This window comes from Microcaecilia unicolor, chromosome 4, assembly GCF_901765095.1.
Source record: "Microcaecilia unicolor chromosome 4, aMicUni1.1, whole genome shotgun sequence".
In the NCBI taxonomy this organism is placed as follows: domain Eukaryota; kingdom Metazoa; phylum Chordata; class Amphibia; order Gymnophiona; family Siphonopidae; genus Microcaecilia; species Microcaecilia unicolor.
Window position 1 is genome coordinate 187,405,241 of NC_044034.1, and position 26,443 is coordinate 187,431,683.

A 26,443-nucleotide genomic window follows, 5' to 3' on the forward strand; every position below is an offset into this window, starting at 1 on the left:
CGCTTGAAATGGACGAATGACTAGTTTTATTATATCTGGTGCAGCTGATATGCAGATCAGCCACCACCAACACAACTCTGACATGGGAAATCAATGGCTGTTATCCAGCCTCCTCCAGGGACAGGAAAGGATATCCACTCTGAACTGTGAGTTCGCTGCTAGATTTCATTTTGTTCATATGTATCAGGTATGTGTGTGTCTGTCTATAGGTGCACAGTGTGCCCATCCTGCATTTAAAAATCCACATCAAAACTACATAATGACAGTTCCTGATTTTGTTTTTTTATAAAGTCAGCCCTTGATTTAAAAGAAATTCTTAAAATACATTCTACTTCTGAAATGCTAAGTATTTTACAGGCTGTATTAAAAGTGTCATCATATATATATATATATATATATATATATATATATATATATATATATATATATATATATATATATATATATATATATATATATATATATATATGAACTAAAATAAAGGCTGAATTGTTAGGCATTAAGTATGACAGACTAAAACGATTCACATTGGTGAAGAGAAAGCCTCTGAGCTATTCCTGGCATCTCTGTTAGTATATCTGCAGATGGTTGATAAATGCCCTCCCACAAAGCTGGAGTAACACATGTTGGCTTCTCTCTCTGTTTCCACTTTGGGAAGTCACCAAGGATCTTCTGTCACTGCTCACTTACTGCTTTGGCTGGCATGAAGTAAAAGAGAGTAAAATTAACAAGTGTGTTACTTTGTAAATATCTGTACCACACAACTAGAACAATGTACTTTGCTTTTGTTATGTAAAGAATGCCTGTAAAACAAGTCTGGGTGGTTAACTGATAGTGTAAGAGGATACAGAGTTTATTACACTGGCGCAAGGTGGCTCAGTATGCAAAACATTAAAGTTACTGGGGCTGTGTATTTATGTAGAATAGACTTCTTTCTACAATAGGGCTTCTTCCCCATAAAAATAAATGAGGAAGGGAGAGAGAGAGAAGAGGATCAAAGAACATTTGATAAGAGGGCAATACAATTTATTTCACCTATACACATATATATGTATTTACATTACGCACACACACACATACCAGAAATGTGCTCAGGGTAAAATTGACTTGTTTGGACTTTTCCACCAATTTTCAAACTGTTTTTGGTTCATTTCACACATTTCTTTTATTAAAAAAATTAATGCCCATTAATTTTTTTAAGGAGCGCTAATTAACTGAATGCACACTAACAGCATATCCCTAATATACGCAGATACCCAGCATTTTAGATGCTCAGGAGTGATATGTACAAATCTGAGGAAAATCTCTCCCCTCCCCTGCCTCCAATGATGCACCAAAGCAAACTCTTCAGGATGACATCATAAGTAGAAAAACTTTCAAAGATAAATATAGCCCAAAAAGAACAGTGATACCCAACAAAACTCCCTAATCAGATCTGATAGTTAAAAGCATATAGAGGCCCTTTTACTAAGCTGCGGTAAATGTTTTTGATACACACTGAGGCCCCCTTTTACCACAGCCATTTCGGTGGGGAGCCGTTACAACCACCCACTGTGATGGCAATAGGGGCTCCTGCACTAACCCAGGGGTAAATGGACAACAGTGATACCCAACAAAACTTCCTAATCAGATCTGATAGTTAAAAGCATATAGGGGCCCTTTTACTAAGCTACAGTAAATGTTTTTGATGCGCATTGAGGCCCCCTTTTATCACAGCCATTTTGGTGGAGAGCCCTTACAACCAGCAATTTTGATAGGCTGCACTAATCCGGTTACCAATTACCTCCAGTTAAGTTCCAGCACTACAAAAATTGAAAAAAATTCCTGTAACACTGGAAATGGCACGCAGTAGTTTTGGATTGGCACATGGCAAGCCTGTTGCCATTTGCCAACCCTTTAATAAAAGGGCCTCATAATTTGTAACTTAGTAATACATTACATCCCAACACTGCCAGCCAGTACAGAAATATCTCAACAGACACAAAAAAGATCACAGAGCACCGGTCTCTAACATCATGATTCACCAACAACCTATCCACCTGCCAAATCTGAGTTATTCTGTTAGAATGGAATAAGTTCACACAAAGTTAAAACACATGAAGCCATGGCAAATGAGACATGCCAAAAAGCAGTTAGTTCTTACTTTTAAAGGTGCTTAGACAAATGTGTAGTGAAATCCATTGCTTAGGGGGGAGTGAGGTGGCTGTGGTACAGAAGGTGAGGGAGCATTGGCCAGTTGCTGAGCTACAAGGGATCATACACAGGATTTTAAGTCATGTAATTAGACATGCACATTAAACAATTAGCTTTCTAACAATTAAGCACCAATTTGTAATACAGTGAGGTATGAAGCATTCAGGCTGAACAGAAAAATAAAGTTTAATAAGAGCAGATTCTTTCTGGTTTAATCATTAATCAAGTACTTACCTGATTCCTCTGTAACTGTTGGTGGAGGGCTTAGAAAACTTCTGTTTTAATGAAGGTTTATCTATTTAAAGCAGCAGTACTAACTAGATTCTTTAAATTAGTAATCAACCATTAGTAATCAACCATTTCATGACTCTTGTTGGTCTTGGATTCTGCCTTTCTGGGTCTTGTGTGTGTGTGAGGTGGAATGTTTTTAATTTCAGTTAAAATAAAAACAATATTCTTAAGTAGTTTCCCTCTAATTCTGATGGCCCTTCTTATGAGTTGAGCATTTTCATGTTATAAAATGGCAGGACTGGTTGCCCCCTTCAAGACTAATTTGAGTAAATGGGTTATTTTGTCCACATTTCCTACTGATAAACATACCTGCTTTCAGTGTGTGGTTATCGGTACTTGCTTTGCTTTTCCTGCAACTATTGTTGATGCCCACCTGATGCTGCTGTCCTAGGCACCTCCTAGTCTTTCCTGATGGTTGGGCCAGCCCTGAAGAATGGTGGAATGCTTCACATATGAAAGGATTGGATTTAGATTTATTGTTTTTTAATATGGGTTTAAAGTCCCTTTTGGAGTCATTACACACATCGGGCACTGGTACATGGGACTTCTGATGAGGATCAACACAGAAGAACCTGGATTTATTTAACTTCAGTGCAGTGAGATAAGAGGAGCTATCAAAAACATTTGAAATCTCAGGAATAAAATAAAAGCCTAAAGTGAAAAAGAAGGGAGTTAGGAGCATAGTTATCAATGTGGGCTACTGTTAAGATGTGTTACTTTCCCACTAAGTTTTGCTATTTTAACACAGGTCTCCTTTTATGCAATGAGACCTAGTTACTAACAACTGGGGTCAATAGTATAATGACATGTCTTAATGGTAATCCACATTGATAACTTCCCCCTTAAAGGTTCTTTTTCACTGCCATCTGAATTACATATTTTTTTCTTCTAGCACTGCTGCTTTTACACTTCTTTACAAGAAAAGGTTTTGCAATACATATTTTTGCTATAAATATTCTATTTATTTTTCTGCAGCCATCACTAGATTAATATATATGGTAAAGTAATGAACAATGGTGTCAGGTAAGAGCACAAAGACACAGCCAACATTTCATCAAATTTCTCCTTTTTTTTATAATTTGTAATTTAGCTCCTCTGCTACTAGTGAGGTACAAGGAAGAGATATGTCTTATATTCTCACATTATCCACACCATCATTCTTGGGCAGGGGATCTCAACCCAGTCCTTAGGACATACACAGCCAATCAGATTTTAAACATACTCACAATGAATGTGGATAAGATAGATTTGCATATAATGGAGGTGGTGCATGCAAATTTACCTTATGCATATTCATGGACGGTATCCTGAAAACCTGATTGGCTGGGTGTACTAAGGTGATGTTTTTAACCAAGTAGCAGAGAAAATCTCCTCCTCCTCTTCCTGCAAATTAACAATTTTGTTTTCTCAAATTAAATCTTTGTTACAAGTAGCTGATCATCCGCTTTGTCCTTGTGCTACCTGCAGCGTAATTTAGATAAGTGATTTATAAATATAAAGAAGTGCTCAGATAGTCAATTAGAATTGCATTTTCCATAAGTGCTTTATTAGTCTGATTTTTAGTTTAAAATAAATTTTAAAATAAAGAATAATTCCTTAAGCAAACACTGTACTCTAGGAATATGCTCTCAAAGAATATTTTCATCTTTCTCCAAACCTCATGTTCTACAACCCAGGCTCGTATAAATGGAAGAATGCCCATTTCTTTTCAGATATCAGGGCTGGCTTCACCATTGAGCAATTGTACGTGATCCCACATTTTTGTCCTGTATTTCAGCCTCTAATGACTTATGCAAATGAGGCCCAACAATGAGTCTCTGCACATGATCCACATCTCTCCCAGGCTGTCCCTGTCACAAACATTTGATATCGTTTCCCCATTAAGAAGGCTGATGGTGGGTTGTGATTGAGAAGGAGAAGGTAAAGATAGAAAATTAAATACTGCCCCTTTCCTCCACCCTTCCTGAAAATTAAAAAAATATAGAGAGAGAAATCGAGAACAAGAAAGGATAGGGGCAAAAGAAAGAACACTAAAGGAAAAGTGTGCAAAAAATAATTACAGGAAGATGCTGGCTTTGCTTTACTTCTTAAGCTTTGAAATGCGAGATATTTCTGGGGTTATTTTTTGAGAAAAGAAATATGCAAGTCTTTATTCTGAGTAATCATCCCTGGTTTAACTTCCTGCCTCCCTCTTACCCTGAGGGTCCTACCAGCTAAAGGAACAGAACCACCTTGCTGATGAAGGACTGAAAACCAGTCAATGCAATCTTTTATCAATATTGCCCTTGCTGCATATTTATCTCACCCTGGGATGTACCAGTACTAGCCCAAGAGAGGATAATTTATTATTCACTTATTTCAAATGGATTATACGCCTTACCAAAAAAAGCCCAAGGTGAGTCACATCATCAACATCAATAAAATAGACCACCTCATAAAATAATATATATACTAGATAATAACCCAACCTCTCATTTTGTCTTTTTTTTTAACTCTTGCTTCCTCATTTATCAGACTTCTCTTACATCCTGGATCTCATCCAGGCCTATTATTGCAATCAAATATATAACAAGTACAAACCTAGATTGTGAGCCCTCCAGGAACAGGGAAATACCCAGTGTACCTGAATGTAACTTACCTTGAGCTACTACTGAATAAGGTGTGAGCAAAATCCAAATAAAATAAAATTTTAATAATGGCAGATGTAAGGATTAAAATATAGAAAAAAGATCACGTTCTTTTACATTTTCTTAAATTAGCAAACTTTAATCATAGTATGTAGCTACACTAGGTATCATATGCTTCCTGATACTCAAAAAGCACTTAAATTTAGCTTAGTGATTTTTCTGATACTGCCTCTCTCTATGTGCATCAAGGTGGTTACAATACAATACAATAAAAGGGATCTGGAAAAGGTAAAGTTACATTATACTGTTGTGAAAAGTAGAACAGCTACAATAGAGTGGAGATGACAATTTGCTTGGGTTTATCTAGGTTCCTCCTCTCTAAAGGGGCCACCAATGAAGTCTTTACTAAATAACCAGGTCTTCAGTCTGGTCCTGAACCAAGCCAAGGTATGTGTGGATCTTAGAGAAGAGGACATTAAGTTCTATATGAATGGAGTCTGGTAGCTAAATGGCTTTTTGTTTTCTTTTGCTTTTTGTGAGGAATGTGTGGCAAGAAAACAAGGTGGTTCAGAAAACATTTTCCTGATACATAAGTCACGCTGTATTCATAAATATTTTAAGGATCATCAATTTCAGTTGCTGGTTCAGGCTTTATTGCTTAGTTCTTCGGACTACTGCAATGTTGTATATGTAAGTTGTTCTCAGTCATTAATGAGAAAGCTACAGACAATTCAGAACATAGTGTTACGGTTAAGTTTTTCTTTGAAACGATCTGCTCACCTGTCAGCGTACTATGCCTAAAGTTCACTGGTTGCCACTAACTGCTAGAGTTTTATTTAAAATTTTCTGCCTTATGTAATGCGCTGTTTTGTTTTGTCAGATTTAGCACGTTCCTCTTGATCTGCACATTTGCTTTCTTTTCTAACTATGAAGGGTAAAGTTAGAAAGAAATGTATTGATTCTTTGTTCTCTTATCATGCAGCTAAATTAGGCAAAGAAATTTTGTCTTTGATAGTACAGGCTTCGAGTTATGTAAATTTTAGACGGTTGCTTAAGATGTATTTGTTTCAAAAATATGGTAGGAATTGACTATTAGTTTTATCTGATTATGTGATTGATTGTTTGTAATTGTATTTCCTGGTATGTCCAGTCTCCTTGTATGGAACCCACATCACACTACAAGGTATTGTGGGCTATAAAAATAAAGTGTTATGCTATGTTACTTATATGAATAATTGTTAGCTCTAAGTTGTTATATGGCCAAGTTAACCATTTTAAATTGAAAAGTTCTGAGGGCAGAGCAGAAAGTTATATGCAGAGCTGCAAAATTCAGCCACTCTCCAGATAACGAATGCAGCAATAGCATGAGTGAATTTGGAGAATTTATTCATTTAAAAAAGTTATGCACTGGCTGTCTTCATGAATGCTGACCTCTCCAATTATATTTGCCACCGAATATAGATTTTCTGTGTGGCCATTTTAAAATTCAGAGCTGGAGAGGGTTTGTGGTGCCAAATTTCCAGTCTTCACATTGCTACTGACTACTAGACATTCAGACTTGGCGAGGGGCTTGCCAGTGTCACCATCACAACTAAAGGCTGAATGGGCAACTGAGGTCAGGAGGCACTTCTTTCAGGTACTACTTCCTCCCACAGAAGGAAAAAGCAGCAGTTGCACTTGAGAACAGCACATCTGGATCTAGGCAGCCTGTTTGTGCTGTAGTTCTGGTGCACTAGATAGCACATGAGAGTGGGGGAGGGGAGATAGCAAAGATACTTACCTGTAGCAGGTATTCTCCGAGGACAGCAGGCTGATTGTTCTCACTGATGGGTCAGCGTCCACAGTGGCCCAGGAACAGAGATTTTTCCAGCAAAAATCAACAAACTTTGTGACAGCTTCCGGAGCGCGGGACAGACGCACTGCACATGCGCTGCCATCTTCCCGCCCACGCGTGTGTCCGTTCACGCCTCAGTTATATCAAAAAGCAACAAAGAACAACAACAATAACAACTCCAAAGGGGAGGAGGGCGGGTTGGTGAGAACAATCAGCCTGCTGTCCTTGGAGAATACCTGCTACAGGTATCTTCGCATTCTCCGAGGACAAGCAGGCTGCTTGTTCTCACTGATGGGGTATCCCTAGCCCCCAGGCTCACTCAAAACAACAAAAGAAGGTCAACTGGGCATCGCAACGGCGAGGACATAAGAATGATTGACCTACGAAGAAACATCTGAGAGTGCAGCCTGGAACAGAACAAAAAATGGGCCTAAGGGGTGAAGTTGGATTCTAAAACCCGAACAGATTCTGCAGCACCGACTGCCCAAACCGACTGTCACGTCGGGAATCCTGCTGGAGGCAGTAATGAGATGTGAAAGTGTGGACTGATGACCACGTCGCAGCCTTGCAAATCTCTTCCATAGTGGCTGCGTAACCCTGAAAGAAACAAACAGTTGGGCGGACTGTCTGAAGGGGCATGTCCGCTCCACATAGAAGGCAAATGCTCTCTTGCAGTCCAATATATGCAACTGACATTCAGCAGGGCTGGTATGAGGATGGGGAAAAAATGTTGGCAAGACAACTGGTTCAGATGGAACTCCGACACCACCTTTGGCAAGAACTTAGGGTGCGTGCGGAGGGAGCATGGGCTACCAAGGCTTGAAGCTCACTGACTCTATGAGCTGAAGCAACAGCCACCAAGAAAATGACCTTCCAGGTCAAGCACTTCAGATGGCAGGAATCCAGTGGCTCAAAAGGAAGTTTCATCAGCTGGGTGAGGATGACACTGAGATCCCATGACAGGGGGCTTTCACAAAAGCAAACCTCTCATGAAGCGAACAACTAAAGGCTGCCCAGAGATAGGCTTACCCTCTACACGATAATGAAAAGCACTAATTGCACTAAGATGAACTCTTACGGAGTTGGTCTTGAGACCAGACTCTGATAAGTGTAGAAGGTATTCAAGCAGGGTCTGTGTAGGAGAAGAGCGAGGATCTAGGGCCTTGCTGTCACACCAGATAGCAAACCTCCTCAATTTGAAAGAGTAACTCCTCTTCGTGGAATCTTTCCTGGAAGCAAGCAAGACTCGGGAGACACCCTCAGAAAGACCCAAGGAGGCGAAGTCTACGCCCTCAACATCCAGGCCGTGAGAGCCAGAGACTGGAGGTTGGGATGCAGAAGCACCCCCTCGTTCTGAGTTATGAGGGTTGGAAAACATTCCAATCTCCACGGTACTTCGGAGGACAACTCCAGAAGAAGAGGGAACCAAATCTGACGCGACCAAAAAGGCACAATCAGAATCATGGTCCCCCGTCTTGCTTGAATTTCAGCAAAGTCTTTCTCACCAGAGGTATGGGAGGATACGCATACAGAAGGCCCTTCCCCCAATGCAGGAGAAAGGCATCCAAAGCTAGTCTGCCATTGGCCTGAAGTCTGGAACAGTACTGAGGGACCTTGTGATTGAGCTCAGTGGCAAAAAGATCCACCGAGGGGGTGCCCCACCCTTGGAAGATCTTGCGCACCATGCCCGAGTTGAGCGACCACTCGTGAGGCTGCATTATCCTGCTCAATCTGTCGGCCAGACTGTTGTTTACGCCTGCCAGATACATGGCTTGGAGAAGCATGCCGTGCTGGCGTGCCCAAAGCCACATCTGGACGGCTTCCCGACACAGGGGGCAAGATCCGGTGCCCCCCTGCTTGTTGATGTAGTACATGGCATCATGATTGTTTGTCCGAATTTGAATGACAGGCAATCTCTGAAAGCCTTTAGAGCGTTCCAGACCGCTCCAACTCCAGGAGGTTGATTTGAAAACCTCTTTCCTGGAGGGACCAAACTCCTTGCGTGTGAAGCCCATTGACATGGGCTCCCCACCCAAGAAGGGATGCATCCGTTGTCACCACTTTTTGTGGCTGAGAAATTTGGAAAGGACGTCCCAAGACCAAACTGGATCGAATCGTCCACCATTGCAGGGAATTGTGAAAAGCGGTGGACAGCTGGATCGCATCCTCTAGATCACCTGTGGCTTGATACCACTGAGAAGCTAGGGTCCATTGAGCTGATCTCATGTGAAGACGAGCCATGGGAGTCACATGAACTGTGGAAGCCATATGGCCGAGAAGTCTCAACATCTGCCGAGCTGTGATCTGCTGAGATGCTCTGGCCATGGAGACAAGAGACAGAAGATTGTCTGCCCTCGCCTCTGGGAGATAGGCATGAGCCATCTGTGAGACCAGCAGAGCTCCTATGAATTCTAGTTTCTGAACTGAAAGGAGATGGGACTTCGGATAATTTATGACAAATCCGAGTAGCTCCAGGAGTTGAATAGTCATCTGCATAGACTGTAGAGCTCCTGCCTCCGATGTGCTCTTCACCAGCCAATCATCAAGGTAAGGAAACACGTGCACTCCCAGTCTGCGTAGCGATGCTGCAACCACCGCCAGGCATTTTGTAAATACCCTGGGTGCAGAGGCGAGCCCAAAGGGCACACAATACTGGAAGTGTCGAATGCCCAGACGAAATCGAAGATACTTCTTGTGAGCTGGAAGTATCGGGATGTGTGTATAAGCATCCTTTAAGTCCAGAGGGCATAGCCAATCGTTTTTCTGAATCATGGGAAGAAGGGTGCCCAGGGAAACCATCCTGAACTTTTCTCGGACTAAATATTTATTCAGGGCCCTTAGGTCTAGGATGGGACGCATCTCTCCCCCCCCCCCCCCCCCCCCCCGTTTTCTTTTACACAATGAAGTACCTGGAATAGAATCCCAGCCCTTCTTGCTCTGGTGGAACAGGCTTGACTGCATTGGCGCTGAGAAGGGCGGATAGTTCCTCTGCAAGTACCTGCCTGTGCTGGAAGCTGAAAGACTGAGCTCCCGGTGGGCAATTTGGAAGTGTGGCGATGAAATTGAGGGAGTACCCTGACCGGACTAATTGAAGAACCCACCGGTTGGAGGTTATAAGAGGTCACCTTTGGTGAAAATATTTTAACCTCCCCCCGACCGGAAGATCGTCTGGCACAGGTACTTTTATGGTGGCTATGCTCAGCTGGAGCCGGTCAAAAGCCCATCCCTTGGTTTTGCTGGGGAGCTGCAGGGGCCTCTCTGGGCGCTTGCTGTTGATGATAACGAGCGCACTTGGGCTGAGCCTGACAAGGCTGTCGGTAAGGTGGATTGTACCTACGCTTATTGTAAGCATAGGGAGCAGTCCTCCTTCCCCTGAAAAACCTTCTACCTGTTGAGGTAGATGCTGAAGGTGTCCGGTGGGAGAGTTTGTCGAGGGCGGTTTCCCGCTGGTGGAGATGCTCTACCACCTGCTCGACTTTCTCTCCAAAAATATTATCCCCCCGGCAAGGAAGATCCGCAAGCCGCTGCTGGGTTCGATTGCCAAGGTCAGAGGAACGCATCCATGAGAGTCTGCGCATCACTATACCTTGAGCAGCGGATCTGGATGCAACATCAAAAGTATCGTAAATACCCCTGGACAGGAATTTGCGACATGCCTTCAGCTGCCTGACCACCTCCTGAAAAGGCCTGGTGAGCTCCACAGGGAGCTTACCCACCAAGTCCGCCAGTTGCTTCACATTGTTCCACATGTGAATGCTCGTGTAGAGCTGGTAAGACTGAATTTTGGACACGAGCATAGAGGACTGATAGGCCTTCCTCCCAAATGAGTCCAGAGCTCTAGATTCTCATCCCAGGGGCGCCGAGGCGAAATATCTAGAACTCTTGGCTCTCTTGAGAGCAGAATCCACAACCATAGAGTCGTGAGGTAACTGCGTTCTCATCAACTCAGGTTCTCCATGAACCCGATATTGCGACTCAGCTTTCTTGGGGATGGTGGGATTAGATAGTGGTTTCATCCAGTTCCTTAGCAATGTCTCCTTAAGGACATTATGCAGAGGGACAGTGGATGACTCCTTAGGTGGCGAAGGATAGTCAAGGACCTCGAGCATCTCAGTCCTGGGCTCATCCACAGACACCGCAGGGAAGGGAATGCCCACAAACATTTCCCGGACAAATGAATAGAAAGAAAGACTCTCCGGCGGAGAAAGTTTTCTTTCTGGGGAAGGAGTAGGATCAGAGGGAAGACCACAAGACTTCTCAGAAGAGAAATATCTGGGATCCTCCTCTTCTTCCCACGAGACATCGTCTTCGGTATCGGACAAGAGTTCTCTGACTGCAGTCCGAAACCGGGCCCGTCTCGACGCCGAGGAACCATGTCCTCGATGATGATGTCAAGAAGTCGACTCCCGTGCCGGTGGCGATGAAGCTTCCTCCAGCGATGTCGACAGGGAGTCGACCTGGGTGGCAGCCGAGGCCCTGAGGTCAATGCCGCAAGCGGTACCGGCGTCAGAGACCGCACCACAGGCACAGAGCCAGCCGCCGCTTCCATCAACGGTACCGAGGGCGCAAGCACCCCCGGTACCAGAATAGACTGACGCAGCAGGCTTTCCAGGAGACCTGGGAGAATGGACGAGCGCCTCCAAGCCAGAGTCTTTGCCGGAAAAGGCTGTGGGGCAGGTGCAGGAGCTGGAGGCAGAATCTACAAGGGATGGGGAGGCGGTACCGGGCTGTCCAAAGGCCGACGCACCAACACCTCTTGAATGGAGGCCGAACAATCCTCCCAGCATCAACGCTTCTCGGGTGCCGAATCCTTCGACGTCCTGGAGCTCCCGGTACCATGTCTGGAAGGAGACCGATGGCGAAGCTTCTTAGCCTTCGCTTGAGGCACGGCATCGGTACTCCTCGGTACCGATGAGGAAGACGTGGAATCCACACGCCTCCTCAGGGTTGGGTCTGAAAGAGGTCGGTCCCGGTGTGCCTGCACAGCAGGAGTCTTCGAGGCAGGTGGAGACCCACTCGATGGCTCACTGCTCCCAGCGTGTGGTGGTCTCTGGACAGCCATTACTTGCGCTCCCGATGTCGATGCCATCTCCGGTGCCAACATCGACGCTGCCGACCTCGATGGCGAAGAACCGGGCAAAGCTCCAAACAGACGGTCCCGCTGAGCTAATCTCGACGCCTATGTCTGCTTTTTAAGGCTAAGACACAACTTACACGTGTCTGGGCGATGGTTGGGCCCAAGGCACTGGATACACTACGAGTGGGGATCCGTACCTGAGATTGCCCGGTTGCATTGACCGCACTTCTTGAAGCCGCTGGGAATCCTCAATGTCATGGACGGAAAAATAGAGGTGGCGAAGTCAACGTTCTCGATGGTGCCAAACAAAAAGGGCACAAAAAAGGAAAAACGCGTGCGTGCGGCCTAAGAGAGCCGCAATGGGAACAAAAGGAAACTTAGAAGGGAAAAAACAAGAAAATAAGGATATATATATACAGTGGGGGAAATAAGTATTTGATCCCTTGCTGATTTTGTAAGTTTGCCCACTGACAAAGACATGAGCAGCCCATAATTGAAGGGTAGGTTATTGGTAACAGTGAGAGATAGCACATCACAAATTAAATCCGGAAAATCACATTGTGGAAAGTATATGAATTTATTTGCATTCTGCAGAGGGAAATAAGTATTTGATCCCCCACCAACCAGTAAGAGATCTGGCCCCTACAGACCAGGTAGATGCTCCAAATCAACTCGTTACCTGCATGACAGACAGCTGTCGGCAATGGTCACCTGTATGAAAGACACCTGTCCACAGACTCAGTGAATCAGTCAGACTCTAACCTCTACAAAATGGCCAAGAGCAAGGAGCTGTCTAAGGATGTCAGGGACAAGATCATACACCTGCACAAGGCTGGAATGGGCTACAAAACCATCAGTAAGACGCTGGGCGAGAAGGAGACAACTGTTGGTGCCATAGTAAGAAAATGGAAGAAGTACAAAATGACTGTCAATCGACAAAGATCTGGGGCTCCATGCAAAATCTCACCTCGTGGGGTATCCTTGATCATGAGGAAGGTTAGAAATCAGCCTACAACTACAAGGGGGGAACTTGTCAATGATCTCAAGGCAGCTGGGACCACTGTCACCACGAAAACCATTGGTAACACATTACGACATAACGGATTGCAATCCTGCAGTGCCCGCAAGGTCCCCCTGCTCCGCAAGGCACATGTGACGGCCCGTCTGAAGTTTGCCAGTGAACACCTGGATGATGCCGAGAGTGATTGGGAGAAGGTGCTGTGGTCAGATGAGACAAAAATTGAGCTCTTTGGCATGAACTCAACTCGCCGTGTTTGGAGGAAGAGAAATGCTGCCTATGACCCAAAGAACACCGTCCCCACTGTCAAGCATGGAGGTGGAAATGTTATGTTTTGGGGGTGTTTCTCTGCTAAGGGCACAGGACTACTTCACCGCATCAATGGGAGAATGGATGGGGCCATGTACCGTACAATTCTGAGTGACAACCTCCTTCCCTCCGCCAGGGCCTTAAAAATGGGTCGTGGCTGGGTCTTCCAGCACGACAATGACCCAAAACATACAGCCAAGGCAACAAAGGAGTGGCTCAGGAAGAAGCACATTAGGGTCATGGAGTGGCCTAGCCAGTCACCAGACCTTAATCCCATTGAAAACTTATGGAGGGAGCTGAAGCTGCGAGTTGCCAAGCGACAGCCCAGAACTCTTAATGATTTAGAGATGATCTGCAAAGAGGAGTGGACCAAAATTCCTCCTGACATGTGTGCAAACCTCATCATCAACTACAGAAGACGTCTGACCGCTGTGCTTGCCAACAAGGGTTTTGCCACCAAGTATTAGGTCTTGTTTGCCAGAGGGATTAAATACTTATTTCCCTCTGCAGAATGCAAATAAATTCATATACTTTCCACAATGTGATTTTCCGGATTTAATTTGTGATGTGCTATCTCTCACTGTTACCAATAACCTACCCTTCAATTATGGGCTGCTCATGTCTTTGTCAGTGGGCAAACTTACAAAATCAGCAAGGGATCAAATACTTATTTCCCCCACTGTATATATTTTAAGAAACAGCTCCACAGCTCAAAAAAGCAGAAAAAGACCACGGAAAAAGACCACGTAATGAAGGCTCTTTTCAGGGGCACACGGAGAAAGACCGTAAGCAGTCTCTCTTCTACAGCGGAAAGAAAAGAACTAAAGCGGGATTCGCCGCACATGCGCGGTGCGCGCACTCAAAAGCTCTAGCAAGCTTTGTTGCTAGGAAGATTTCCGTTCGGGGGGGCTGCCATGGACGTCACCCATCAGTGAGAACAAGCAGCCTGCTTGTCCTCGAAGAACTGCTTAAATGCCGATGCCTAGTTACATATAATTAAATGTCCCAAACATCTATATAGAAAGCAGGATTTCTTTCAACACACCATCTGGTGCATGGGGATAATCAGATTAACTGCCTCTCACAACCATACGAACAATCTTGTTCTATCGCTACAGGAGAAATGGTGTGGTGCAAATCCTCATATAATCCCCTTACTTCTTTTTTATTTATTTTTGCATCTTTTATATCCCAAAACTGTGCAAATTCGCAAAAGTATATAAATATATTATTTCTAAATATCAACTTATCTTTAAAAGGCAGCAGCTTAAAGATAACAGGGAACCCCCGCCAAACAGGGCGGTTCCCTGTTATCTTTAAGGTGCTGCCTTTTAAAGATAAGTTGATGTTTAGAAATAATATATTTATATACTTTTGCGAATTTGCACAGTTTTGGGATATAAAAGATAAATAAAAAAGAAGTAAGGGGATTATATGAGGATTTGCACCACACCATTTCGCCTGTAGCGATAGAACAAGATTGTTCGTATGGTTGTGAGAGGCAGTTAATCTGATTATCCCCATGCACCAGATGGTGTGTTGAAAGAAATCCTGCTTTCTATATAGACTAGTAAAAAAGGCCCGTTTCTGACACAAATGAAACGGGCGCTAGCAAGGTTTTCCTCGGAGTGTGTATGTTTGGGAGAGTGTATGCGAGAGTGACTGTTTGAGAGTCAGAGTGAAAGTGTGAGCCCTGCCCTCCCAATCCATGGCCATCCATGTTACTCTGTCACCTGCCCCCTCCATTCATCCCTATCCAGCATTTCCCCTCTCTGCCTGAGGCCTGCCCTGCAATCCATATCCATCCATGCCCATCTGTCCCCTCCATTCATCCTTATCCAGCAATTCCCCTCTCCCTGAGTCCTGCCCTTCCAATCCATGGCCATCCATGCTCCTCTGTCACCTGGCCCCTCCATTCATCCCTATCCAGCAATTCCCCTCTCTGCCTGAGGCCTGCCCTGCAATCCATATCCATCCATGCCCATCTGTCCCCTCCATTCATCCCTATCCAGCAATTCCCCTCTCCCTGAGTCCTGCCCTTCCAATCCATGCCCATCCATGCTCCTCTGTCACCTGTCCCCTCTATTCATCCCTTTCCAGCAATTCCCCTCTCTCCCTGAGTCCTGCCCTCCCACTGCTCTTCCAATCCATGTCCATCTATGCTCCTCTGTCACCTGGCCCCTCCATTCATCCCTATCCAGCAATTGCCCTCTCTCCCTGAGGCCTGCCCTGCAATCCATATCCATCCATGCCCATCTGTCCCCTCTATTCATCCCTATCCAGCAATTTCCCTCTCTCCCTGAGTCCTGCCCTCCCAATCCATGCCCATCCATGCTCCTCTGTCCCCTGCCCCCTCCATTTATCCATTTCCAGCAATTCCCCTCTCTCCCTGAGCCCTGCCCTCCCAATCCATGCCCATCCATGCTCCTCTGTCCCCTGCCGCCTCCATTCATCCTTTTCCAGCAAGTCCCCTCTCTCCCTTCCATGACCCCCCCTCGCATCCATGCTCCTCTCTCTCCCATGTCCCAGCCTGGCCCGCCCTCTTCTCCCCCACTCCCTTCGCATCCATGCCCCCCCCCCCTTCGCATCCATGCATCCCTTTGTTTTTTTTTTCTTCTTTTTAAATTTACCTCCGTGGCGGTTCCGGCAGCGAAGCGTCAGGGAAGGAGGCGGCGCTCCCAACGTCTAGCTTTCCCTTCGCTGTGTTCCGCCTTCTTTTGAAGGCGGAACACAGCGAAGGGAAGGCTAGACGTCTGGAGCGCCGCCTCCTTCCCTGACGCTTCGCTTCCGGATTTGTTTGGTTTGATGCGAGGGCAGGGCAGAGACGGCTGGCTGGCTTGAAGGCTTCACACCACGAATCCACAAACCTTTCAGCCTGGGAGTGACGTCAGATGGCTTCACAGAACGTTGTCCTCAGAACGTTGAGGGTGCGTTTTATTATATTAGATGTTTGGGACATTTAATTATATGTTTTGATTATTAGTCCCCACATTGTGCTTGGTTGGTGGTAGTTAATAAAGGGGATGCCTACAGTTAGGCACAGTTTGGCCATATTCTATATCATCATGCATAACATTTGGGAATGCCCACCAAAATGCCCCTATCCGCGCACATCATTATAGAATACAATATGCAAGTAAATCCTAATTATTGCCAATTAGTGCTGATAACTGGTTATCACCCAATTTAACATGCATGCCCAATTTAACACGCGTAGCTCGTAGCACCATATATAGAATCTAGCCCTAAGTGCATGGTATTTATTTTTTCATATTTTTGGAGAGGGCATAGCATGGGTGGGGAGCGGGTGTGGAAGCGGTAACCAGTTAGTGTATATACAGCAATTTCTGCTAACTGGTTAGCATGATTAACATGGAGGCCCTTACTGTCTCTTAAATAGGAGGCGGTGAGTGCTCCTGTGGTAATCTCTTTAAACGGCCGCACACTAATGGTAACAGCGCACAGCCATAAATATGGCAGGCTAGAATTTAGCTATATACTAAATTCTATAAATGGTGCAAAAAAAAGTGCTAAGTGCTATTCTATAAACAGCGCTCATAGGCACCATTTTTTAGAATAGTGCTTAGTGACGGGAACAGCGACTACTTTTAGACATGACCATTTACACAAAAAAAAAACCCTGGTGTAAATCCCTGTGCCTAAATTAAGTGTGGATCCCCTTTATTGTATAACTAGTACATATAAGTACTTAAGTATTGCCATACTGGGACACACCGAAGGTCCATCAAGCCCAGCAACCTGTTTCCAACAGTGACCAATCCAGGTTACAAGTACCTAGCAAAATTCTAAAAAGTACAATACATTTTATGCGTTTATCCTAGAAATAAGCAGTGGCCCCAAATCTATTTTAATAATAGTCTATGGACTTTTCCTTTAGGAAGTCATCCAAACATTTTTAAAACCCCGCTAACTGCTTCTACTACATTCTCTGACAACACATTCCAGAGTTTAATTGCATGGTGAACGAAGAAAATGTTTCTCTGATTTGTTTTAAATTTACTAATTTGTAGCTTCATTTTGTGCACCCTAGTCCTAGTATTTTTGGAAAGAGTAAACAAGCGATTCATGTCTACCAGTTCTGCTCCACTCATTATTTTATAGACCTTGTCATATCTCCCCTCAGCTGTCTTTTTTCCAAGCTGAAGAGTACTAGCTGCTTTAGCTTTTCCTCATAGGAAAGTCGTCCCATCCCCTTTATCATTTTTGTCGCCCTTCTCTGTACATTTTCTAATTTCACTATATCTTTTTTGAGATGCAGTGACCAGAATTGAACTACGAGAGTAAATTAAAGGAAGGCCCATGATCCGCCCCCCCTTTCTGGACCCATGCATAATTTTTACGCCTACATCTTGGCACTTACATTTACATGCGTAATTTCTAATTGAAGTCAATTAGCATCGGTAATTGTTAGGGCCCAATTATCGGCACTAATTGGCTCATTATTCAACTACATTGGTCGAGTGTGCAATTTTTAGCAACTTTTATGGAATTGAGGGGTTATTGCACAGGAAGGACCTGCATAAGAACACGCTAAGTCTATTTACTAGCACAGCTTAATAAAAGGGCCCTAAAATTTCCCAGGAGTTTCAACACAACCGAGGCTACTCATACTAGAGACTGGTGAATGCAATTCTAAAAAATAATTATATATACAACAATACTGGACATGCTGATTTTCTGGAGCTTTGCAATTCTGATATCAGCATTTGTTTTGTTTTAGCTTATTAAATTAAGGTTCAATACCCTAAGCTGTCAATGGCAAAGGCTGCTGACAAACTATTGTACAAGAGAGGCAACAGCATTAAGAGCAGTGATTTGTTTTGTGTGTGTGTGTGTGTGTGTGTGTGGGGGGGGGGGGGTATTTGTATACAGGGACATTACCTGCTACCTGCTTACTGCGCTGGGAAGCCTCTGAAGCTAAAGCGTAGGATATTGTAATCATGCGTGCCTGCTCCTGTAGCTGGGAATCCAGGTCTGTGGGGCTGTGTTCATCTGGGGAAAGACTGGGTGGCATACTGTGCACGCTAGAGAGAGACAGAGAGAAAATTCCCCAGCACGTTAGCACTAAAAAGCACCACTACCTTGGAGTTTTAATAAGATTTCCTCCTCAGCCCAAATTCTTTTTCATGCAGCCCTGCTGGTTGAAAATGTTCAGACATACAGCTAACAAGACAAAGCAGATGAAAGATCTCACACAAGGCAATGAAAATGCACACTCCTGCCACACCAGTTTAGGGTGGGGGAAAATGACAGTTCTCATTTATATATGCTTTTGTTGTTGTTGTTAATTTCCTGTGAAAGCAAATGATTTAGAATTAACTTGTTTTGACCAAGCGTTAGAAGGATGTGCATCTGCAAAGGTGTCTGTCAATGCACATAAGCCATTGCCAACATTTTCTACAGGTCTTCAAATTCCTGTAACACTATTCTCTCTCTTGAAATGTTAAACAAGAAAAGTACTTTGGGAGAGTAAGAATCTGACCTTGACCTAGCAAGAATATTCTTTATCTTTTCCACTTTACGGTATCTTGCCTCTAATTCCTCACTGCTGAGAGGTTCTGCGGGCTCCAGCTCAATGTATCGTTCTGGAATGTCAACCTTTTCAGGTGTCGACAGCTATGGGGGAAAAAGACAGACTGTAACTTTCAACACAAAGGACCCCATGCTTGGTATGTAACAGAGCTAAAGACTGTGCCAACAGGAACAAAGCAGATAAAAGCTGCAACAAAGCAGGTACTGGGGTTAGGTACATAGGCAGGAAATTCCAGATAATAGAAACTATCTGCAGTTAGAGTTCTTTTCACCTAGAACATGAAGTCATTGACAAAATGTCTAACCAGCCGCTCAAAGGCATCTTTGCAGATGGACGCTGCAGGCTTGCCAACATTGCTTCAGCAAATTAGAAATATGTAAGAACTTGTAAGAAAATTTGTTGTTGGTGGTGGTGTTTGGGGGTGGGAGAGTACACAATTATGTTTAATATGTCTGCAGATGCCCCTCACCTTACCCATGGAACCAGTCACATTTCTGCACCAAAATACCATAATCTATGCTTCAAAAACAAATGGAACTGAATGTTCAGAATACAAGCATATATATACATATACATGCATGTATGCATATAAATGCCAAAAAGGAGTCTAAATGCTATTCTGTAAATCACTGGTGAAGCCATAGGAGGACCCCCACCCCCCCACACACACACTTTGGGCTTAGGCACCTCCCGAAGTTAGACATCTCCCTTTCTGTGGCTGGCAGGGATCCCCAAGCCCCACCAGCTGAACACAACCTCTTCCTTCTCCTCCAGTCCGGTGGCCAGAACTCTCCAAGCTCTGAAGCCAGCAGCAGTGTTTTTGAGCTGCTGCCACTGTTGCATGACCGCTGCCGCCCCCCTCAGTTTTGGTTGAGCATGTGTGGGTGTGGGGGGGAGGGTGGGTCCGCAGCAGCCTGGGGACACTGCCACTGGCTACAGAGCTTGGACAGTTCTGGCCGCCAGATTGGAAGAGGTGGGACTTGGGAACCCCTGCCAGCTCAAGTATTTATACTTTGCATTCAGGCGCAGCTGCTGGAGGGAGGGCAGAGGGCAGGGAGATAATCTGGTGCCCACCTACTTTGGGCTCAGGCCCCCCAAATCAGCCATCTGGCTATGCCACTGCTGTAAATACCTGAATATTTTACACAGCGTGATCTGACAGGTAGATGTACACATGGGCAGAGTCAGGGCAGGATTCCTGCTAACGTAAGCAATACTATAAATTACACACTTATCTCTGACAATTAGGTGCAAGCACTTAATCCAGCTCTATGGCTGACCTAAGTGCTCATTCCTAAATTACAGGCACATGTGTGCCAGTTATTCTAGTTTCCCATACAGTAAAGTAGGTGTCCCCATCAACCAAAGAGCGATGTGGGGCAGGGGGTAGGGGGGAAATGTGTATCAGAAAAGATAGGGGAAAAGAAAAGGGAGGTGGGGAAACATTATTGTAGGGGAGATATTAATACTTTCACTGCTAACCAATTAAACCAGTGCTTTCCTACTGTCGATTGTTTTGTAGAGCTACAAAACCCCTTGGAAGGAAAAATGAAATAACTTTTGAAATAGTGATGAAACATTTGAGATTTTTAGCTTTTTCAGTTCCTAAACTCTACATCAACTTCTGATCTCTTCAAGACATTAAGAGGTCATGGAGAGCAACTTCAGTAACAGGGTTCAGCCAGGTTGAAGGAGAGAAAGACAAGGTGAGGGCAGGGCACAAGGAAATAGAAGAGGGAGAAAGATCAACTGAATGAGAGCAGGATGCAGCAGAATGAGAGACTGGTGATATGTGAAACAAAAGAGGCAATTACCTCAGGTTCAGCTATCAGGGAACACTAATATTTCATTTATGTATTGCATTTGTTCTTATTGGTTTCCAGTACCATCTTTATGCTGATGACACCCAGCTTTACCTCTCCACTCCCGACATCACAGTTGAAACCCAGGCCAAAGTTTCGGCCTGCCTTTCAGACATCGCTGCCTGGATGTCCAACCGGCATCTGAAACTGAACATGGCAAAGACTGAGCTCCTTGTCTTTCCACCCAAACCCTCTTCTCCTCTTCCCCCACTTTCCGTCTCTGTTGACAACGCCCTCATCCTCCCCACCTCTTCAGCCCGCAATCTCGGAGTCATTTTCGACTCCTCCCTCTCCTTCTCTGCCCATATCCAGCAGATAGCTAAGACCTGTCACTTCTTCCTCTATAATATTAGCAAAATTCACCCATTCCTCTCTGAACAGACCACCCGAACCCTCGTCCACTTGCTCGTTACCTCTCGTCTTGACTATTGCAACCTTCTCCTTGCTGGCCTCCCGCTTAGCCACCTATCCCCCCTTCAATCTGTCCAAAATTCCGCCGCACGTCTTATCTACCGCGTGAACCGATACTCTCATATCACCCCTCTCCTCAAGTTGCTTCACTGGCTCCCGATCCGCTACCATATTCAGTTCAAGCTTCTCCTATTGACCTTCAAGTGCACTCAATCTGCAGCCCCCCATTACCTCTCCACCCTACTCTCCCCGTATGTTCCCACCCGTAACCTCCGCTCTCAGAACAAATCACTCCTATCTGTACCCTTCTCCACCACCGCTAACTCCAGACTCCGCCCCTTCTGCCTCGCATCACCTTATGCCTGGAACAGACTTACCGAGCCCATATGCCATGTGCCCTCCCTGCCCATTTTCAAGTCCTTACTCAAAGCCCATCTCTTCTCCCTTGCTTTTGGCGCCTAACCACCTTCCCCATTCATGATACCTACACTGACTACATAGTTTGTCACCTTTAGATTGTAAGCTCTCTTGAGCAGGGACTGTCCTTCCCCATGTTTAAACTTGTACAGCGCTGCGTAACCCTGGCAGCGCTATAGAAATGCTAAGTAGTAGTAGTAGTAGTAGTAATTTGTACCCCACATTTTCCCACCTATTTGCAGGCTCAATGTGGCTTACATAGTACCGTCAAAGGCATTTGCCCAGTCAGTCGGTGGATAACAAAATACAAAGTTGTATAGTGATCGTATGAGGTATAAGTGGAGGGTCAAAATGGATGAAGATTGCGTGTTGTCCTGTGCGATCATAGTCATGCTGTGTTGTAGGTGAAGAGGGTTACGTGGGGTCATTGGGGTAGGCCTTTTTGAAGAGGCTGTTTTTTAGTGATTTACTGAAGTTCAAGTGGTCGTGGATTGTTTTCACAGCTTTTGGGAGCCCATTCCATAGTTGTGTGCTTATGTGAGAGAAGCCGGCTGCATAAGTTGTTTTGTATGTCAGTCCTTTGCAATTTGGGTAGTGCAGGTTTAGGTAGGATCTTGATGATCTGACTTTGTTCTTATTGGTAAGTCTATGAGGTCTGTGATGTATTCTGGGACTACGCTGTATATGATTTTGTGGACTAAGGTGCAGATTTTGAAGATGATCCGTTCTTTGATTGGGAGCCAATGCAACTTTTCTTGGAGGGGTTTGGCACTTTCGAAGCGTGTTTTGTGAAATATCAGCCTGGCTGCTGTATTTTGGGCGGTCTGGAGTTTTTTTATGAGTTGTTCTTTGCAGCCCACGTAGATTCCATTGCAATAATCTGCATGGCTGACAGCATGTTTGTTAGGGGTAGTGTGTGTGTGTGTGTGTGTGGGGGGGGGGGGGGGGTTGCTGCCACTAGCACTGGCACGTTAAGGGCCCGATTTGTTAAGCTTTCTTTTCTCATTGCCACAGAATAGGAAACCCTCTTAGTAAACCAGACACTAAAGCAGTGATTCTCAACCCAGACCTTGGGGCACACCCAGCCAATTGGGTTAACATGAGTTAAGACTGCATTCCAAGGAGGCAGAGCATGCAAGAGACAGATTTGCATGCTCTGTCTCTTGCATATTGGTTGTGGATATCCTAAAAAAACTGATTGTCAAGGTGTGTCCTGAGGACTGGGTTGAGAAGAACTGCCCTAAAGAAGCTGCAGTACATCTTGAAGGATAGGGGCACTGGGAGAGAAGTCTCAGCAGTTGAATCCTAGATCCAGGACTGATGTTAAACATGCTGGGACCCAGGGCAGAAATTTAGGAGGGGGCCCCAAAGCTTACCAGCAGCTTGTATGTTGTGAGGTATTAATGTACCAAGTTTTCCAGAGATGGGGAAGTGGTAGAACTAGAGGACTTCACTTGAGGTTACAGGATGGTAGAGTTAGGATTAACATCTGGTAAGTTTTCAATGAGAGGGTGGTGGATGCCTGAATACCCTCCCGGTGGAGGCGGTGGAATTCAAAAGGCATGTGATAGACATAAACAATTCCTATATGGAAAGAGGATGAAATCAAAACAAAGCTTAAATGATCTCATGGCTGTTGATGTGTTAGAGGAGGGCAGGAGTGGTGCTTAGGCAGCTACTCCAAAAGATGGGGAGTAAGGCCAGTGCCAGGCAGACTTCTGTCTGTTCCAAAAATGGCAAAAACAGGTCAGAATCAAGTATGTGTATTTTATATCACATTTATATCATGTGCTATGAGTGTAGGTGTTATCTTTATGGGGGAGAGGAAGATATCTTAACATGTTGAAATTAGAGAGTAAAATGTTGTTACTTAGCAATAAGGTTGGATTTTTGTTTTAATCAGTGGCGTAGGAAGGGGGGGCGGGAGGGGCGGTCCACCCCGGGTGCACGCGCTCGGGGGGTGCCGGCCCCGCTGGTTCCCTGCTCTCTCTGCCCCGGAACAGGTTACTTCCTGTTCCGGGGCAGAGAGAGCAGGGAACCAGCGGGGCCGACGCAGCTCCGAGTGACGTGCACTCGGGGCGGATCGGCCCTCCCGCAGGTAAGAATGCGCTCCGGGGGTGGGGGGTGCGCCACAGAGGGGGGGGGGGGGGGGGGGGGGGCCGTGCCGTGCTGCACCCGGGGGGGGGGGGGGGTGCGCAGCGGCAACCTGCCCCGGGTGCCATTAGCCCTCGCTACGGCACTGGGTTTAATCATTATTATGATTATTGTGACTATGCTGAGGTCTTAATGATAAAATTACTTATCAGAATATTGGTGTGGTGGTGTGATATTATGACATCACATAAAAATTACCTATATATGATGGCAATTTTTGTAAACTGCCCTGTTTGTAATACCAGTGTTCAATCATGAACAACTGTAACCTGCACAGAGTGGTGACTGAGGTGCTGGCGTCTTTATGGACAGACTGGATGGACTATGCAGGCCTTTATCTGCTATCATTTACTTATGCTACTATCTCCTTCAGCTTGAGACAGGATTGGAGCCCTCCCCTGAAACATGGGGGGCCCAGGACATTTGCACCCCCCCTAAAGCCAGCCCTGCCTAGATCCGATGAAAATATGTCAAGGCCCACGCTAAAAGTATGTGCAGGAATTTCAAAATAAAATACCTGCATGCATGTTCCCTCAATTTGCCTAACTCTGTCTAATTTTACCTACTTTAAGTAGGAAAGTAAACATGCATTTAATCATATAAAAAAAACTTCTGAAACTGGTCCCATCGATATCTACATTTAATATATCACAGTTCCTGGACCTTCATTATTTACGCTGGGCAGTTTTTGTATTCTCACGAGTTACTTTTTTCTTGTTTGTTCTGACAACTTCCTCCTGCACATCTGGGCTTCCAGTTTCAACCAGAACAGATTCTACTGGGAAAAGAGTCAAGCAAGAGGTGGGGAAAGGATAGGAGGGAATTGTGAGCTGTTTAGTCTTGCTCTCTATTCCTTCTATTTTTTTAAAATTGTTTTCTGCTTATTTTGCTTTTACTGTAAACTTGTAAAGACATAATGTGTGATAATGCTTTTATTATATGTAAATTGCTATAACAGCATTGCCTTAGGTGATTCATCAAATAAACATAACCCTGAACCTTGACCGACCCCAGTCTGTAACATGTAACCCCCTAAGATCAAGAAAGCATTTCTATATATATACTGCCTTTCCCTTGATTATCAGTGTGGTTTACAATAAAATCAGCATCAACTAACATTCTCAACTTATTTACAATAATAATTCCATAATCACAATGCCACAACACTTTGGAGTCCTTTTACCAAGCTGCGGGGAAAAAGGGACCTGCGCTAGCAGCGGGGGCCATTTCTCCCGCAGCTAGTAAAAGCCCCACCTTAAAAAAAAAATGGCCACATGGTGAGATAACTCTTACTGCGTGGCCATGGTGATAAGGGCTCCCTTGCTTACACGGCGGTAACCGAGCAGTGCATAGCGATGCCCGATTACTGCCGGGTTATCAACATGCAAGCCATTTCCAGGCGTTTTCTTTTACCCACGGAAATAGTGCGTGCTCGGGGTGGGACTACCACTGGCGGCTAGTGATAAGCCCGCATTGGGCTTACGGCCGATCTGTACAAGGACCCCTTAAGGTGCCATTTACTAAGCTGGTTAGGTAGTGAGCCTGGAACTCATGGTATAACATGCTAGGCTAGCTCATGGCCATCAGATGGCAGCAATAGCACAGCAAATCCGATCACCGAGGAAGCTTTCATAATGAATATTCATTTTCTGTCCAGTATAAGACACCTTTTCCCCTGCAGACATCGCTGTAGCAATCACTACAACATCCCTTAGCCTTGGAATATTTACAGTCGGAGAAATAGCAGATTTTTCTGGAAATTGGTTTTGCTCAATAGCTGGCTTTCCCTGTATCTCTCCCCAAAGAAAACAGTAAATTGCCAAGTCCTAGGCCCCTTCCTAATATTTATTATACACATATTGCCAGATTCTAAATATTGTGCCTTAATTTCTGTGCAGAAATCAAAGCATATTCTATAACAACGTGCGTAACTTAATGGGTTAACTAGCTAATCAGCGCTGTCATTTGGATGTTAAACAATCAGCAGCATTATTTGGCATTAAGATTTATGAGCAGAACTCACTAAGTGTTTTCTCTAATGTGGGCATGTAATTCTAAGTCACATAGTTGAAAAGGGGGTGGAGCGGGGCATGGGTGTTTCTAAAATGTATGCATATTGTTATAGAATACACCTGCTCTGCGTCTAATTTAGGCATGGGGATTTCCACCAAGTAAAACATGGTGTAAATGACTGTGACTAAATTTGGTTGTGTGGAGAGGCGCTCGGCATAATTCTATATACCGCATTGAAATTTAAGCCTATTCTATAAAATTTAGGCATATTTGAGAAAATTCGCCTAGGTGTATTTTTTTTCTGTGCGGAATTTTCAGGCGCCATATATAGAATCTAGCCCAAAGAGGTTAACTTCATGAAGAGTGCCAAAATGAAGTGCGCTGAGTGCAAATTCCATAATGGCATCTGGGCACTGAGATTAGAATACTAGTGTAACTCAGCATTTATGCACTCACATTTAGGTGTGTCCACTTCAGCCATGTCAATAGCAGGGGTAAAGGCACACACTTAAATCTAGCAGCTTAGCATGTAAATTACAGTATTCTGCAACCTATGTGCATAAATGTTTGCCACACCTCCCACCCCCCCTTCATGTACACCACCTTGACATTAACGTGCTATCCTCTGGATTCTATATAACACGCCTAGTGTTCCACGCTGAAATCCAAGCGTATTCTGTAAT

General features: G+C 44.7%; 1 protein-coding gene across 1 annotated transcript in view; it reads right to left on the reverse strand.

The window, feature by feature from the left end:
• Positions 1 to 455: 455 nt before the first annotated feature.
• PLEKHA7 (pleckstrin homology domain containing A7) overlaps positions 456 to 26,443 on the reverse strand; it is a 927,681-nt gene continuing 901,693 nt past the window's right edge. Inside the window, 4 exon segments of the mRNA XM_030201054.1 lie at positions 456 to 698; positions 2,144 to 2,244; positions 18,252 to 18,394; positions 18,853 to 18,986. Of these exon segments, the coding sequence (XP_030056914.1) occupies positions 2,156 to 2,244; positions 18,252 to 18,394; positions 18,853 to 18,986 (366 nt within the window). The 3' untranslated portion in view covers positions 456 to 698; positions 2,144 to 2,155.